The following is a 19,241-nucleotide window of genomic DNA, read 5'->3' on the forward strand; positions in this document are numbered from 1 at the left end:
TATCATGTTACAGCTCCAAGGCCTGACATCTGTAGTCAGGGCAGGGCTGCATGAGCATGAATGATCTACCAAACCTTCCAAGCTTTGCTGCTAAAATCCCAGCGAAGTTATAAAATTCGAACATGCTATTTGAATAAATTCAGATATCTGCAATGTTAACAAATTAGCATCTCCTTCCTAACTCAAACCCTATAGGCTTCAACGACTTTACAGGCAGTCCCAATGACAAAAATCTCATCCAAAGGAGCTATTTGCTGGGAAGATCCAGAATCAAAGATGGGCAGATTTCCCCCGTGACCTTGACCTTAACTAACACTGCTACCCGCTGCGATCCCCTAATTCATCTAGCACATTTCTCCCTATTAGCCTTAATTTCCTCAAGTAGCTTTCAAACAAAATCTAAAAGGGGACCCGATCCCTAAGGCAGCCAGGAATGCGGCTGCCCTGGCTGCAGGCACCCTCCCCTCCCATCAAGGCCCCAAGGTTTCCTGAAGTTCAGTTCACAACCATGAAGTTCCACTCACTGTTCCCACCAAAAACTCCCTCCGGCTCTTTTCCACACCTTGCTTCCCTCTGATGTCCCTCCTCCTCCATGAAGCCCTCCCAGACTCCTGCTCACAGAGGTCTTCCCCTGCATCAACCCACACAACCACTTCGTATGTATTTGGTAGGTCCCACTGCATATGGCCATTAGACCTTTTACATTACTACCACACTGTGATTTACTTACTAAAGATGATAAAGAAGATGGCTGGAGCATTTTTAGAAAGCATTTTATAAATAAATTCTTACATAAACAAGCACACATACGACCACACAATTACCAGTGAGGTGGGCCCCAGCCCTTCTTTCCACCCTCGGAAAGCAGATCAGAAGAGAACAAAATTATTCCAACTTGTTCATTGTTTCCATTTAGACAGACAGTTTTTCAACTAGCATTTCCATTCCTTTGCTGGTGTCTTTGTTTTTTTCCAAGGTGGGAATCAGGCTTTTCAGTCCAGCTTTGACTTTGTTTGCAACTTCTTGGTCAGAGCTCTGGAGAAGGCTGAAGACAGAAGACAAACACCAAGTTTCATAAAAACCCCTAGACCATCTGCAAGTGCTACCTGCACCCACAGCAAACACAACAGTCTTGCATCTTTCATCAGACACATATGATAGAGCTAGTAGCCTAAAACCACGTAAATAAAAACCATTTCATAATCTTGCCGGAGGAGTTACTCAAGCAAAGGCAGGAGCAACTCGGTTCCACACCGAATTGGTCCTACTCTCACTTGGACTGTCTTAGTAACACCCGGCCTCAAGTTACGTAGCACCTGCGCTCTGCCTTCCCTCCTCCACCGAAACTCAAGAGGAGAAACCGGTGTTTTCTCCATGGCAACACATGCACAGAACAGATGGCCAAGAACGCCCACCGAGCGAATGAATTCACATGAATGAACAGGTGCAGAGGGAAGACGGGGCCGTGAGAGGGAAGAGTCAATGGCCTTTCTCAACTCTGCAGCCGAAACATTTAGGGAAGGGATGAAGAGCTTACCTTGGAACTTAACTGCCTGCCTCTGCCACGCAGTCACCAACTGTGCAACTGAGAGCACTCTAGCTAAATTCTCTAACACCCCTGCCTGTGAAGCGGGGTCAACAACAGAATCCATCTTCTTCCTCACAGGGTTGTTTTGGGGACTCAAATGATCTCGTACGTAAAGCACATAGCCACAGCCTGACACTCAGTAAGCATGCAATTAGTGTGAGCCCATAAGAAAACATCAGCTCTGGTCTGAGACCTTGCTGGGGCGCTCCATCACCAATGAACGGAGAGCCTGGCGGCAGGCTACAAGCAGACCCCTTTCTCGTTACACAGGAGCTGGGACTCAGGCACTTAACTGAAAAACAGCAGGGCTGAATTTCCTGTTCTCCCATCTCTGTAGAACACTTAAATGTGGACTTCTGAAACATATTCTTGGCATTTGTTTTTAAGTGCCTGGTCCTGCCCTGGCCAGTTTGGCTCAGCAGTTAGAGCATCGGCCTGCAGTCCCGAGAGACCCGGGTTCGGGTCCCACTAAGGGCACGTCCCTCGGTTGCAGTTTGTCCCCGACCCTGGTTGGGTCGTGCGGGTGGCAACCACTCGATGTGTCCCTTTCAAGTCGATGTTTCTCTCTCTCTCTCCCCCCCTCTCTATCTGAACAACAACAACAAAAAATAAATAGAAAAATGTCCTTGGGTGAGGATTTAAAAAAATAATAATAAAGTGCCTGGTCCCAATAACTTTCATCATGTCCAGAAAGAGGATAATGAGCGAGCAGCCCCAAGCAGCATTACCCAGTTCGTGGGCACAAGCAATAAGTACTGCTTGCCACCTAAGAAGTCGAATAGTAAAGTGCACTTTTAATAGATCCATGACTCAATAGGCAGTTTTATTTGATATACCTTAGCTAAGCATAGAGTCACATAATGCATAATGATAACGATAAAAAAAAGCTGACATTTAGCCCTGGCCAGTTTGGCTCAGTGGTCAGAGGGTCGCAGGTTCGATTCCCAGTCAAGAGCACATACCTGGGTTGCAGATTTGATACCCAGCTCTGGTCAGGGTCATGCAGGAGACAACCAGTCAATGTGTCTCTCTCACATCAACGTTTCTCTCTCTCTCTCCCTCTCCCATCCACTCTCTCTAAAAATCAACGGAAAAAAAATACCCTTGGTTGACAATAAATAAACAAACAAAAAAAAAAGTTGATATTTACTGAACACATGTATTAGACATAAGGCTAAGTATTTATATGTCTCATCTCATTTAGTGTTTTTCATAACAACATAGGTTATTATTTATCTCACTTTACAACCAAGAAAATGAAGACTCACACGGCTGAATAACTTGCCCAAGGCCACACAGTGAGCTGGGACTGGAACCCAGGCAGTCTGTCTAGAGCTCATGCTTTAAGTGCCAGACAGCTCTGCTTCCCTGAGCTATTCTCCAGAATGCACACAGGCGGATTTCCTTTTCACCCAGAATGCTTTTTCACTTACCATAAAAAAGGTTTAGGAATAAAATTACAAGGATTTAAAGTAAAATATAAACAAGCAGAAATCTTTACCAAACAAGTCAAGCACATGACAACATTCTAAAAACCAAACAGAAATCATTTCTGTATTAATCAATTATCAGGTATCGATAGTTCAACTTCCCTTCAGAACCCCAAATATTTCATGTGCTCCTGTTCCAGTTCTAAGTAGTGTTCCATAGTAAACCTATAGCATCCTTCATGTTTGAAATCCACCCAAAGGCAGCTCTGATTGATGAACAATCACTATAAATGAATTTCATGGCATTGCTATGATTTTTAGTAAAAGAAGTGTAGTCCTGGCCGGTTTGACTCAGCAGTTGGAGCATTGGCCTGCGAACCAGAGAGTCCCAGGTTTGGTTCCTGCTGGGGACACGTACCAAAAAAAAAGTGTAATGAATGAAGGTGTCAGTAGGTACTAACATTCCAAAAGCCTGGTAAAGAAATTGATATCAAAAGCATTCATGTTTCAGCTAGTAGATACTGGGTATTAAACATCAACAGGAAAATTAATTAATTTTAATAGGAAATGAACAAAATGACCTATATCACCCATGTTTGGAGATATTGATATACTTGGGTGCGGGGGGGGGGTTCATATGGAATGTATATGTTTTTAAGTATATGTGTACCAATTCAAATTAATTATTGAACAAGCGCACAACATTTACAAACACTACAGATGAAACTGCATAGCATTCGCATGTGGAATACTGAGGGAAATTCAATCTAAGACTGGTATCTGTTTTCCAAACTTCAGTAACACAGCAAGGAAAAAAATCAACAGTGATTGCTTCAAGACAACCCACAAACCTAATTTTAGATGAATGTTCTTAATAGAGGTTTCATCTGGGAATAGACTGCACTGAAATTTCAATGATCTGTAAATTATAAACTCAACATGTGTGTCCAGAGAACAATATGCAAGTTAAGCATATGCCTCAATTCACAAATCATCAGTTTTCTATCCATTTTAATTAGAAATAAATAATTCATGTGCAGACTTCAGAATCAAATACTTCCTAAATCCTTTTAGAACAGTTGAAAACAATGAATAAAAATTACATGTAAATTCAGTTACAATTTAAAAAATAACTGTCACCGTTTTCATAGGGACAAGACTAATTCATTAAAAAGAATACCAAAAGATATTGGTTAAAACCATAAATGTGGTGAGGCAATCACATGATTCCTTTGAATGTAAAAATTTTATGATCCTTGACATCCCAAAGAGGGCAGATGGTAAAAAAAACAAAACAAAAAAAAACTAAGGACCGACTAAAAGAGTTGTATTTGCTTTCCACTATTTGTATCCTTGTCTAGATCATGAATGACTGAGTATACTGGAATGGAGAAATAGCAGTGAAAGTCTCCCGCACGAATGAGTATTCGGGATGGGGACCCGTGCAGAGAAAGGCACACATGATACATACCTAGAAAGAATGATGGCACCTCGATTTACACTAGCCCAGGACTTCAGGTTCTTCATACCAACATGCTCTACGAGTGTTTTTGCAAAACAACCTGTAAAATACACTGACACTTAGTGAACATCATTTACCAAGATTTAAACTCCAATCTCCCTCTCCATTGCCCTTAAGTCTGTGAGTATGTTTTAATAAAAAAGCTAAAAAGATTTCTCACCCAAACTCCCATAACACTAAAAATTCCTGTTCAGGTTTATATAATGCTTTTTTAGTGATAGCCATCTCTTTCTAATGTGATCCAAATCCTAAGCTAGGTTTAGCAGTGATTACTCCAAAGAAACAATTAATTCTTATAAAACACTCTCTTGGTCATGTTTGCATTTCTTTGTATCACTGAATGATTTAACCCTCACCTGAACGGTATTCAGGAAGGAAATGTTTGACAGCAGCACCTTGGGTTTGACTGATGGAAGTTTTCCCTCGTGGAAAATGCTCACTCAGGAGGTTCCATGAACGCTAGTGGTGCATACACCTGACAATCACCTTCTACAAGACTGAACGTTCACCCATCAAAAGTACCACTCCTCTTTTGTTGTTATAGTATATCTGATTCCCAAGGTCTTGTTATATTATTCACTGTGCCACCTACGTGTAACTAATTCTTAGACAAAGGGGAAATTCTGAAGGTCAGAATGTAGTGCCAACGGAGACAGAGACGACCTATCCTGAAAGCAAACATCTTAGGTAGGCAGCATGTATACTTCATTGAAAGATACCCAAATGTAAGGAGCCTTTAAAAGCCAAGAGGCATATATGGCTATTTAGTTCTTCATGGCACATGCTAAGGAGACAGCGATCGGCTAGTGAGGCAGAGGGTGTCTCCTCTAGAATACTGCCCCACCACCACCTGCCCTGCCAATCTAGAGATGCAATCAATGTCTCTTTTTTAAATCTCGGTGGGTCTTTATGACTCACTTAACCAAAAGAGTATGATCAAAGTGATGTTAAATAATTCTGAGGCTAAATCCTGAAAGAACCACACCCACCATGTTGTAGAGAAGCCCAAGCAGCCTAGGGAGAGGAGGAATGAGCCAGCCGCTGTGAAAGCGGACACTCCGACCCCTGGCTGGGCAGCACTCTGCTCCACCAAACCCTCATTAAATGATTATTGTTTTGAAAACTACTGTTTGGAGGTAACTTATCACACAGCAACAGATAACCAAGACAGCCAGACTCATGTCGTGCTACATGAAAATGACGAACGCTTCAGGTCCAGTCAGTGCATTTAAATTAAGAGGAATAAAATCATTAGAAAATTCCTGGACTTTAAAAAAGACGATTTAATACACTGTGTTTTTTTCTTCAAATTTATTACAAGACACTTTCTCTTCTACAAAATATTTAGTGAAAACTGGCTCCAAGTCTCTGTCCTCAAAGATGGACTGAGAAGCGACAGCTGTGCCACCACACTGCCCCGACTGGCCACCAGAACAGCAACCGCCCTAGACATACGGTCAGAGCCTGTCGCCTTTTCCAGATACAGTAATAGAAAGCCCGGACTACCCAGGTGGGGGAAATCTCTCTGGTGGCTAAAGTATCGGATTGAGTTGAACTTAGTAAGAGAAGGTCAGGTCAAAGACAAGACTGAGGGGAATGGCATCAACTTCAGTTAGATAAGAGATGTGTCCTCCTCCTCTTGAGAGCTGAGTTTCTACAGAATAGCCAGGAGGTTTATGAAAAACCAATAAAGGCCAAGGACTGGCTTGCTCTTCGGTCACACGTATTTCAATGCCAAATAGGCAGCAGCTCAAAATTCTCTGGTAAGGCTCATTTTCTTCTGCGTATCCCTTCCTCGACGCTGGAGATAAGTATCCTGCCTTTCAACTGGGGCAATGATACTCACAATGGGCCCTACTGCACTGCTCTCGCCACCCTCAAGGAATACAACGGTGTTTCAGAAAACTGGCCAGCCCAGTCAGAATTCTGAAGTAGCAGAGAAAACAGGAGTAAGACTGAGGGAGGGAGAGAAAGAGAAAGAAAATGACAGGATTCCAGGACACAAATTTCTTGTGTCACTAAAGTACTAAACCATTTCCCACTCACAGACATTGATTCTGAACACCCAACAAACTCATCTGAACTTGCACGGCTGACATCAAGTTCAAGTAGGCAGAATTACTGAAATTTCACATAGGCTACAACAAAAGGTCAAGTTTAACAACGTACCTTCTCTTCTGTTTTCTTTCATCTTTTTCTCTTGTTCTATTAACCACTTCAAAACGAGATGTCCTGCAGGATGTTCTGCAATGTGAAGCTATGAGGGCCAAGAATACATTCATTTACAAGCTGTTTTCATCCATACCTTGGCCTACAATCCATTCTCTATCACCACACACAGATAAGGACCCAGCCAAGTTGAAAGTTCCAAGAGGCTTAAAGACCTTTCTCCAGAATGAGCATTATACCTGGAGGTCTATTCTAACCCCGACTAAAATGAAGACAACACAGCTGAGAACTAGTTGGGCCTTGGCTTCCTGAGTTCCCATTTACAAAGCACCACCACAAGGTTCATCTTAAGATCACGTTCCCCGTTGCAGACTGCAGTATGCAGTTCTGAGGCACAAATACACCTATGGGACAAAACACTATAGCAGAGACATGATAACCTAAAGCTGCACGTTTACATACATGTGACTACACACGGGCATTATCTGATACAGGCCAAGGAAGCATCTTTTTATCTCAATCTTACTCCTTTTTAAAGGCAGTATCATGGTTCCCACAGTTGCTAGGATCTCTCGTTATAAAGCATGGGAGACAAGGGGCTCAATTTCTTTAAAAATAAACATTCATGCCCAGGCCGGTTTTGCTCAGTGGTTAGAGTGCCGACCCTTGGACCAAAGAGTCCCGGGTTCGATTCCAGCCAAGGACATGCACCTCGGTTGCAATTCGACCCTGGCCCCAGTTGGGGTTATGCAGGTAGCAACCAATCGATGATGTCTCTCTCTCTCTCTCTCTCTCTCTCTTTTCCCCTCCCATTCTGTCTGAAGATAAATGTAAAAATATTCTTAGGTGAGGATTAAAAACAATTAAAAAAAACAAAAAACGTTGATTATGCATGCATCTTCCTGACTTGCTAATATGATCTGCTTCATGAGGGCAAGGGCCAGGGCTTCTCTAAGATCCACAGCCATTTCTCTTCCCTTATCTCGTAGGTCAGGAAACAGCGGGCTCCCCATACACATCTGTTCTCCAGGAGAGCACCACCTGGTGCAGGCCAAGGGCCTCGTGATCTCCAGCTTCTGCCTTTCTCCCCTTTGCTAAGCCACTTCCAACCCCTCGAACCTGTTCTCACACAGGCTGAGCTCCTTCCTTCCGTCAGGCTGCTGCGCATATTCTTCCCTCTGCCTGGAATCAGTTTCTATCATCCTTCACTGAGCTACTAATTGTTGGGTCTGTTTAGCTTTCACTGCCTCAGAGAAGCCTTCTTGGGGATAGGACGGCTCCCACTTACAATACTACAGAGCCTGCAGTTTTCTTTCATAGCACTTATCTCAACGTGAAGTTATTATTTTTTTAAGTGATTATTTTTTATTCAAATATTATGTTCATGTTCACCAAAATGTTAAACTTCTAGGGGTGGAAGGGGCAGCAGTGACCCAAGTACCTAACACATTGCAGGGACACAAATAAATAGACTTAAAAAAAGGCATAATAACAGAAGCCCAAATACTACAGGCAGGACCTATGAGAAGAGCAGACTTTGTAACAAGGGTCAGGGAAGAAGTCACAGAGGACTGCAGGGACCCTGAAGGATGAGTAAGGCTTTCCACATGGAGAGCACAGGAACACTGCATACGGGCAGCACTCGAGACTCAGGGAAGAAGCATGTATAAATGCACAGAGGTTCCAAAGTCCACAGCAAATTCAAAATAGAATTAAGAGCATAGAACATACTAAAAAGACAGTGTGAGGCCAATCAGACACCAGAGAGACAGTAAGAGGAATTTATTTTTAATCAAGGAGTCACTGCAAGATAGCACTGCAACAGCACTGTGTTTTGAATTTGATTTGCAACGCACTGTTATACACAGTGAGCTAATTATCCTGAAATCCTCTGTGCAGCTGCTACAGCTCTCCTGCCTGTCTTGTAATAGCACGTTACCTCTCCATCCTTGCCACCAGGATGCAGTTCTGCTGCTGCCAAGCTGGCAATGGCATTCATGGCAGGTTGAACGTCTCCAATGGCAGCTCCCAGAATGCCAGGCACCAACACACAGGCAGACTTATCTAGCACCATTTCTTGGGCGTGACCTTGCAGGTAGCTTAACAAAGCTGGAGAGATGGACTCTAAGAGCTCTCGGCGACGGATCTCTGTATCTTTCTTACTGTTGGAAGAGGTGGAATGAGCAGTAAGGTAAGATAAATGGCAAAGGAAATTTGGTGATTGTATTTTCACAAAACCCTCTGAGGGTTTATAACAGTCTGTGGCACATGCTACTGTAACTGTCTATATATCTTTCTGTTGTGCATGTACAAAAGTGATTTGAGGGTGGGATACCTCTTTATGTTTGTGTCCCCAGGATGTGATTAGCGCCTGGCACAGAACAAGCCCTAAATAAGTGATGCTTGCCTTGTGTAATAAAAAAAAATCCAAACCAATTCAAAAACCAAACAACAACAAAATATATTATAAGACAACAAACTCATTAACACTATTGTGTGGCCTACTCTGTAGAGTACTTAATCATGTGGCACCACTAGCTTTAAAAATAAAGCAAAGCCAAAACAAATCACACACCTAGGTGTTTCTACATGGAAAGGCTCACATTCTTTCATTTCCTCTCCAAGATAACAACAACTCCAGGTTTACAAATGGAATTCATGTTTTGAGTTTTAGAGAGAGAGGGAGCAAGAGAAGGGGTGTGTGCACACGTGAGTAGATTTCTGAAAGCGCACACTACTGAAAGTAACAAATCTGAGTACAAAGGGCACAAGCCATTCTACTGTTCTTACCTGTGTGCGTTTCCATCTCCTTTCTGCAGAACTTCAATGATTTCCCGTACGGTGTGTGCGGGATCTCGGGGGCTTAGTAGGTACAACAGGACCTTCTTCCCATATTTGTCATTTACTATGTTAGGCAAGGAGCTAATAATTTCCTGTAAAGTTATAGAAACAAAATATGAGTATATATGCTCCAAGGATACTTGGATTCTGAATGGCAAAGAAAGATACATACTTAACTATCTTCCCCAACATACTTAATGGAAAATGTGGAGCTAGCTGTGAAATTGTTTCATTAAAGCACAAAGAGATTTACTCCCAGAACAGAGAATGGATTCTCTACTGTGACTAGCATTACTGAAAAGTCCATTTATATAACTGACCAAGTTCAAGGAAACTTAAAATATATTTAAAGCAGTTATCTTCACTCACTATATAACCTGTATTTCTTAGGCCACCATTACCAGGGACATAGCTTGCTGGGGTCACTGAGCAGATCAGTTCATTTGCAGCTGCATCTAGATGTAGCATCAGCACTGATGAAGTGCATTCTTACTGGAATTTCCCCACTGAGATGTATGTGAAAGGAGATAAGAAGCTGTTAAACAGAACAAGTGGATAAAGGTACGTGGTGAATGAAGGCTATGTAAGTATCACACTGGAATGAAAGGACGGGAAGGGAGACATGCAGAAAGTCTCCACCGAGCAGTTACAGGTAACTCCACTCTAGGAACAGTCACCTTTTCTAGTCGTAGGAAGTTAAGGATCAAAGCCAATGTCATGCCTACCCCAATTAAGCTCCTGTGTAAATTTGCTGATGTTTTCAAAGACAGAAAATTCACTGTTTAAAAATTCCTTTAAACTTAACAGGGAATACACAACAGAACAATCATCAGCTATGACCCCCTATTTCACGCAACAAACCTAATACATACTAAAAGCCATGTATGAGCATGTATGAGCACTAGAGATTCTTCAGAACTGGCTGGAGCCATAGAAAGAATTCAGGCCAATCACCCAGGTTTACAGATGAGGAACCCAAAAAGATGAGAGGTGACTTTGCCAGAGGATACAGAGTATCAGTGGCAGGACTCTGACTAGTTCTGGTCCTGGATTCCAACTCGAATCTCTTTCAAAGAAAACATATACTCTCTACTAAGGAAAGGAATTATCCATGATGTTATATACTCAGATCTGCTCTTCTCTTCAGTGTCTATTTATTACAATGAGATCAGTATTTTTAGTTCAAGGAATCAAACTAGAAATTAAGTCAGTCATCACTTTTCCCAGGAAGACATAAAAATGGCCAACATGTATGAGATGCTCAATGTCACTAGCTATAGGAGAAAAGCAAATCAAACCTACAATGAGATACCACCTCACACCTGTTAGAACAGCTATTATGAACAAGACAGGTAATAACAAATGTTGGAGAGGCTGTGGAGAAAAAAGAACCCTTATACCCTGCTGGTAGGAATGTAAACCAGAACAGCCATTATAGAAAACAATATGGAGGTTCCTAAAACAATTAAGAACAGTTACCATATGACCGACCCAGCAACCCCTCTTCTTGGTATCTACTTGAAAATTTTGAAAATGTTTATTCGTAAAGATATATGCGGCCTATGTACACTGTGGCATTATTCACAGTAGCCAAGTAAGGAAACAACGGAAGTGCCTTCTCTAGAGGACTGAAGAAGACATGGTGCATATATACAATGGAATACCACTCAGCCACAAGAAAAGTTGAAATATTGCCATTTAGATGGATCTTGAGAATATCACGCTAGCTAAGTAGGTCAGATGGAAAAAGTCAAGAACCATATATGATTTCACTCATGTGAGATATAAAAATGAAAGCAGCTAATGAGCAAACAAGACAAACCAAAACTCATAGACACAGACAACAGTATGGTGGTTACTAGAGGGGAAGGGGACTGAGGGGGCAGGAAAGCATTAAAGGGGTCAAACATACGGTGAGGAAAGGAGATCTGCCTTTGGGGATGAACACACAGTGCAATATACTGACGATGTATTACAGAATTGTATACTTAAAACCTATATAATTTATTAACCAGAATCACCCCAATAAATTCAATTAAAAATACAATAAAATAGCCCTGGCCGGTTTGGCTCAGCGGTTAGAGTGTCAGCCTGTGGTCCAGAGAGACCCGGGTTCGGTTCCCGCTAAGGGCACGTACCTCGGTTGTAGTTTGTCCCCGGCCCTGGTTGGGTCGTGTGGGTGGCAGCCACTCGATGTGTCTCGTTCACATTGATGTCTCTCTCTCTCTCTTCCTCTCTCTCCCTTCTATCTGAACAAAAAATGGAAAAATGTCCTCGGGTGAGGATAAAAACAAACAAACAAAAACCCAATAAAATAATGAAAAAGAAAAAAATTAAGTTAGTCATCAATAGGATCATGATACAGCAAATTCATGACCCCAGGGTTGATGACTCAACTCCAGATTCCAGACACATTTCTCTTTTAATTTTTATTTAAAAACATTTTTTTTTTCCTTTATTGATTTTAGAGAGAGAGGAAAGGAGAAGGAGAAAGAGGCAGAAACATCGATGAGAGAGAACATCGACTGGCCGCCTCCTGCATGCCCCCCACTGGGAATCCGGCCCACAACCTGGGCATGTGCCCTGACCGCTTGGTGCATGGGTTGATGCTCAATCACTGAGCCACACCAGCCAGGCCACATTTCTCTCTTTTTAAAAAATTTTTTTTTATCCTCGCCCGAGGACACTTTTCCATTTTTTGTTCAGATAGAGTGGGGAGGGAGAGAAAGAGAGAGAAACATCGATGTGAAAGGGACACAGAGTGGCTGCCACCCGCACGACCCAACCAGGGCCAGGGACAAACTGCAACTGAGGTACGTGTCCTTAGCGGGAACCAAACCCGGGCCTCCCTGGACCTCAGGCTGATGCTCTACCGCTGAGCCAAACCGACCAGGGCACATTTCTCTTTTTAAAATCGCAAGTTTCTCTCATTTTCTGCACAAAAATATATTGTGCTGCCTATAAATAATAACAGCAGCTAACACTTCAGTGCTCACTAGGAACCAGACCCTCTACTGAGAACACCACGTTCATCATCTTAAATACTCTTCACAGCGTGATGACGTAGGTACTACCACTTACTTTCATTTTCTGGTGAGAAGCCCAAAGTTTAAATAGGTAAAGTGACTTGAAGCAGAAAATTAAAGGTCACTCATCCAGGACATGATTGCCTCTTTCCATGACTCTAAACCCCACTGTGTTCTTCAACTTTTGAAGAAGTTTAAGGTCATGTGTAAAGATTTCCAGAGAATAGGTGCAACAGATCTAACCACCTCAAAATGAATATAAATTTCAACCATCCAAAGAAAATGAACTCCAAATTTCAGTAAAAATGGAAAGATAAAACAAAAATGTACACATTACAGAAGAGGGAGCTCTCTTGTAATTTCAAGGTAAACATGCCCCAAAGTAAACTCAACGTAAGCATTTAAAAAAATCCTTACTCGAGGACATGCTTTTATTGATTTTAGAGAGAAAGGGAGAGAGGGATAGAGAGAAACACTGATGGGTTGCCTCCCGCACACACCCCGACCAGGGATCGAACTGGCAACCTAGGTAGGTGCCCTGACCAGGAACTGAACTTGTGACCCTTCAGTGCACAGGACGACGTTCGAGCAACTAAGCCACACTAAACAGGGTTCAACACATGCATTTTTTTCTTTTTATCTTCAGATAGAGTGAGAGGGAGGGACGGAGAGAAACATGGACGTGAGAGGGACACACTGACTGATTGCCTCCCACACGACCCTGACCAGAGCCAGGGATGAACCGCAACCAAGGTATGTGCTCTTCACTGGAATCGAACCCACGACTCATTGAGCCACAGGCCAACAGTCCAACTACTAAGCCAAACTAGTCAGGGCAACATGTGCATTTTTGATAATAAAGCATTTAGTCAAAAATATGGGTTACTTTTAGTATGGCTTTTCCTATTTAAGGTTTAGCCAACTCATAAAAGAAGATATGCTTTAATTTGTTGAAGACAGTGAAAATACACAGCTTAGGCCAACTTCTATAATTATTTTTTTAAAAACTTACAACTTTGTTCTTAAAATACTACTATTGGCTATAATACCTTTGAAAACAGTTGCTTAAAAAAAAAACCAACAACAAAAACTCAAAACGGGGTGAGTATTCAGTGAAGAAATCTAAGGGGCTGCTATTTATCTTTCATTACTGTATGCTGGCTAAGGAGAAGGGGTGACATGATGCCACCATATTCCTCGAGGTACTTTCTTTCCCTGCGGGTTCCACATTAAGGACTGGGGCAATACACACATGACCTGGGCAGAAAAGGTTTCACCTTAACATGAGAAGCTTAATTCCATGTACAAATACTGCTCAAGGACTAGTCCCAAAATTCACTGAACTTCACTGCCCTTCATTTGGAATTAAGGAATTGAGAAGCTCAAGTAATGTTCATTTGAGCGTGAAGTCACTCAATTCTCCCCCATCTCACTCATGCCAGCTTTCCTACTGCCAAGCACATGTATCTGAAAGGAAACAGTGTGAGTGGTGTTCTAGTACAGGACTAACTCACTTCTCTTTGACCTGGGTTCCAAACAGAAGACATTTCTAGCGAGGAGAACACTGAGTGTAGTAGCATGGAGAAATAGGTAAGAAGCACCAATCGACTATTGCAACTAATGATATAGTGGATTTTTTGCTGAATCCAGTCTTCAAGCTCAAGCAGTGCAGCCTCTGGCAAATCTCTGACCTCTCTACACATCAATTCCCTTTATCTGTAAAAGAAAATGATACCCTGCCCGACTTATGGGCCATTACTAAGAGCAAATCAGAAAATTCATACTGCAAACTGAAAACAGCTATAAAGTAATATTTCTTTACTGCATAATGCAACGGGTTTTGCGGTGGCTAGGTAGAATGGACACATAACTATATACAAGTGTGGGCAGCCTATCTGGCAGCCCAGGGATTCTGCTAAGTAAATGCCTTAGAGAAACAAGGAGACATACAAGAATGCTCATAGAATTCACCGAAATAGCAAAACAATGAATTTTTAAAGTTGAAAAAAAATGTAAACAATCTAAATGTCCATCTACAGAAAGTAGAAAAATAAACTGCAGTATACTCATAGTAAAACACTATTTGGCATAGAAAAATAAATAATTTAGAACGGGGTGGGCAAACAAAGGCCCATGGGTCAACCTGCAGCCTGTTTCATCCTATAAGATAAGAGCAGTCTTCACATTTTAAAGGGTTGTTATAGAATAAAAACAAAACAAATGGAGAAAAGACAACAAAGATCATCATATATAGCCCACAAGGCCTAAAATACTACCTGGCCCTTTTTTTAAAAAGCCTTTGCCAACCTCTGATGATGACTTCCGCAAACATAATGCTTTTAAGAAGAAAAAAAAAGCAAGCTGCAGGAGGAAACATGTATCATATGCATGGAATCTGTAAACATGAAAAATAGTACTATACACATCTACATATAGCAAAAGGATGAGAAAATGCACGTGAATAACAAATACAAAATTCATCACCGTGGTGTGAGCAGATATGCAATTAGGAACAGGTACAAAATGGGCTTAAACTTTGTATTTGTCAAGTTTTACTTCTTTATCAGATAGGAGGAGGCTGGGTATCCACCATGTTATTCTTTATACCTTTCTGTGTGTGTGTGTGTGTGTGTGTGAACACACACGCACATATATACATACATATGTATATGTATATATACATACATACATATACATACTTTTTAATCCTCGCCTGAGGATATTTTTCCATTTATTTTCAGACAGAGTGAGAGGGAGAGATAGGGCCGATGCTCTAACCACTGCGCAAACTGGCCAGGGCCCTTTCTATATTTTAAAGATAATCTATTTCCTTTTTGGAGGAGCACTGCTGTAAAAGCAGCTGCATCAAACCAACAACTGCAGGATAAAATGGACCAAATTTTATAAGTATGTTTATTTTAGAAAGTAAAGGAGGTGGGAAACTGTGTGTATCCATTTTGAAAGGTGAGGGCTCAGCTGACCAGGCTGTGATTTCAACCCGGTATCTCAGGGAGTCTGGTTACCCTAAAGAGAATTCGTAGCAAAACTAAGCTTTCTTGTGCATTTTAAAAAATAACAGCATGATCCAACAGGTTTTCTAGTAGATGGGTGGGAAAAATGCAAAGGCAATTAGCATTCCAGAATTTTATCACTAGCTACACAGTTTAATGACACACAGAACCTGTTGAGCATTTGTCAGAGGCAAGAGATCAGTAAATCTGACCATTCTCAGAGAGCTGCCCCAAGTATGAGAAAGTCATCAGGAATGTGGGTTAAGTTGTGGTGGGAATCGAACTGATAAGCACAAGGAATTAAAACTGTTTTAACAGAACTTTAAGTGGGATAAATCTTTGGAAAAACAGGAGGAGACAAATATGGCAAATCCTGAAGGAAGCATGGTTTCTCTTGAAATCTATTTGAACAGTTATGCAAATTTTAGTTGTCCTGAAATTATTAAACAAAGCAAAACTTTGAATAGCCCAGCCTGTTTCCATTTTCATGAAACAACTTTATTCATTAACAAATCTATGGGCTCACATCACTGTCAGTAGAATGAAAAACAATCATTACTGATTGGAGTCAAAAGGCTAATAAAGTCACAAGGAACATGTCCAAAATACTCAGTTTGTGACATGAAAATCTTGCCAAATTGTTTCTTCCCACAATCTTATCCCAAAGAAAGTCATCACAATCTTCAAATCGTCAAGGAGAAAGTTGGAAAATGACAGCAAGGGCATGAGAAATTCACATACTGGGACCTATAGCTGGCATCGAAGGAAAATCTCTTCCCCCTCCACTAGCTGATATATTTTTTCCTCCTACATTCAGCTCTACTGATCAGAGAGGCCACAGCGCCACCACATACCAACAGGTAAAGTCTCTTTCTGAACATCCATCAGTTTCTCCCTGAAGATGGTGTGAAATTAGCTTTAGTCACTAAGATTTCTCCAAGGGCCCCGTCCACAGTATCAAAGAGAAATGTTTGTGTAATTTTCAAATGAAAATGTCTATACAGATTATGTGATTTTTAAAATGTTTCCAAGTTTTGTCCCTGCAACCAAGGTTGCAATTTCTTATCTCTACCCCTGCAACCTCTACGACATGCTCAGCACACTACCTGCCCTCTAGAGATAAAGGAAGGGGAGAGAAGAGCAGATTCAGGAGTTGATCACTGCAGAATGAAGGAAATGATTTAAGAATGCAGCTTTTACTTTGGGGTAGTTCTTTGAAGAGGACGGGTCAGATTTTCAGAAGGCAAATTTAGGGTTAAATAAACTGCATTCAATTATTACCACTTTATGGTCATTATACCAGGCTAAAAGGAATTGCTGAAATGTACAAAGGAAGCTTATCTTTTCATTTTAGTAATAATTTTAAATTTAGGTCTACCAAAAACCTTCGTGAAAGCTCTAAACAGTATCACAATTGAGTGAGTTTCATCAGTTTTTCTTCTCTAGCTCAATGAGGACAGATGTATTGAAAGGCTGGATGATTGTGCAGAGATAGTTTCTCCAAAGGGAGACAGAAAGGTCAGGGATGGCCCCTGCTTGGATATGAGCACCTGAATAATTCAGGAATTACCATGTCAACGAATTTCTAATCAACTCTAAGCACTGCATTGCTAAATTTTCATTTAGTACGTCATATGGTCTAAAACGCTATGTTATCCCAATTTAACCATTCTTTTACAGATTTAAAACAATATTAATTATTAATATCAAGTTATAAGATTATGACTTATACATGAATAAAGCAACCCCCCAAAAGAGACTTAACTAAGTCAACTAATAAATTATAAAATATTGTCAAGGCGTTACTTCAAAGTCTTTACACATGTATGTGTGAAATAACACCTACAAACCAGTACATGACATATCAATTTAAGTTAAATTCAAGACCATGAGAATTACTTACTGATATGATTATCTGCTTCACAAGCTTAGTATCATCAATACAATCAAACGCCGCCAGTAAAACCAAATGAGAGTATTGGCCCTGTAAGAATTGACAGTCAGGCAAGGTTAAAAAAATGCAAAGCTTCTTCCATCTCTTCCACCCGTGGAGCCACTTTATAAAGGTTACTAATCTGACAACCTGCCCAACATAATATAAATAAGAGGGATAAAAGTCATTCAAAGGAATCCTTATCAGGACCTAGTTAATTATATTCTAGGTTGATTTAAAAAAAAGATTAAAAACAAACAGAAAAGCACATTCTTCAATATCAAATAGCCTGGACTCATTTTCTTTTTTTAAACTAACCAGGATGTAACATCTTTCAAAAATAAGTATTCTGTCAATGAATAGCTACTAAAAAATTAAACAAACAAATTCAGTAAGTTAAAATGTAAAATAACATACAAAACATTATATAAACTCAGATATAATTATACACATATAAAGTATACATAATACATGTACGCAGAAAATTCTAGAAGAACATGTAGTAATCACCTCTGGATTGTTGAAGGATAAACATTTTTTTCATTTTCTTTTGTCTATAGTTCAATTTCTTTAAAATAACCCTATATAATTAGACTAAAAATACTAAATAAACTAGATGAATATACTTATACACTGAATGAAAGTAGGAAAAATAATTGCTTTTAAAAAGTACAACAGCAAGAGATCATACGAAAATACACTGTGACTTTCACAATGGTCACCTCTTAAAATGACAGAATTATTCTCTGATGCTGATATTGTTCCAAAGAGTTAAAAAATTACTTTATGTTAAAAAAAAAAAAAATGAAGCAGAAAGTTCTTTCAGAGTTTGTGACATATTCTTTTTGTACCTAGATGATATGATTCTTTTTTTTTTTTGCTTTGAGGAGGGATCTGCCTTTTGATAACCCTCATTCAGAGCCAGTTTCAATTAGACAAACTATAGAGAAATAACAAAGGTCTAACATCTTTATAAAACCAACAATCTACTAAAAATGGACAAAGAACATGAAGAGTCTGTTCATAGAAAAAGTACAAATGGGTTTAAGCAAATGAAATAATGCTCATTAATTAAAGGGCAATACTTAAAACAATAAAATATAATTTTCTATCTATTCTATAGGCAGAAGTGAAAACCCTTACATACTAATTTGGCAAAGGTCTGGAGAAAAGCAGGCACACTTTTATGTCATTGCTGACAACGTAAAGTAGTTCAGCTTTTTTTGAAGGCAACTGACAACATCTAAAGAACTTCAAATGCAGCAATTCTAGTTCTGGATTCATGTTAAAGACATGCTCCCACATATGCATAAAGGACATGCACTGGAAGACTATTTGAAATAACAAAAAATCAGAAACTACCCAAGTGTCCAGTAGTAGGGACTGGTTAAATGGATTATGGAAGTCATACAATGAAATATTATGAAGTCATTTAAAAAAAGTGAGGTAGCCCTGGCCGGTTTGGTTCAGCGGTTAGAGCGTCGGCCTGCGGTCCTGAGAGACCCGGGTTCAGTTCCCACTAAGGGCGCGTACCTCGGTTGCAGTTTGTCCCTGGCCCTGGTCGGTCGTGCGGGTGACAGCCACTCGATGTGTCCCTTCACATCGATGTTTCTCTCTCTCTCTCTGTTCCTCTCTCTCCCTCTCCGTCTACTTGAACAAAAAATGGAAAAATGTCCTCAGGTGAGGATAAAAAAATAAAAATAAAAATAAAAAGTGAGGTA

The 19,241-nt window shown here is 40.5% G+C and overlaps 1 protein-coding gene across 1 annotated transcript in view; it reads right to left on the bottom strand.

Annotated features, from left to right (window-relative positions):
• Window positions 1–757: 757 nt before the first annotated feature.
• Window positions 758–19,241, bottom strand: part of PUM3 (pumilio RNA binding family member 3) — a 35,529-nt gene continuing 17,045 nt past the window's right edge. The window contains exons 12-17 of the mRNA XM_036261558.1: window positions 17,491–17,571; window positions 9,500–9,642; window positions 8,649–8,871; window positions 6,710–6,797; window positions 4,490–4,580; window positions 758–1,045 (exon numbers count right to left, since the gene is read on the bottom strand). Of these exons, the coding sequence (XP_036117451.1) occupies window positions 913–1,045; window positions 4,490–4,580; window positions 6,710–6,797; window positions 8,649–8,871; window positions 9,500–9,642; window positions 17,491–17,571 (759 nt within the window). The 3' untranslated portion in view covers window positions 758–912. The remainder of the gene's footprint in view (window positions 1,046–4,489; window positions 4,581–6,709; window positions 6,798–8,648; window positions 8,872–9,499; window positions 9,643–17,490; window positions 17,572–19,241) is intronic.

Source organism: Molossus molossus, unplaced genomic scaffold (genome assembly GCF_014108415.1).
Source record: "Molossus molossus isolate mMolMol1 unplaced genomic scaffold, mMolMol1.p scaffold_m16_p_14, whole genome shotgun sequence".
Lineage (NCBI taxonomy): Eukaryota > Metazoa > Chordata > Mammalia > Chiroptera > Molossidae > Molossus > Molossus molossus.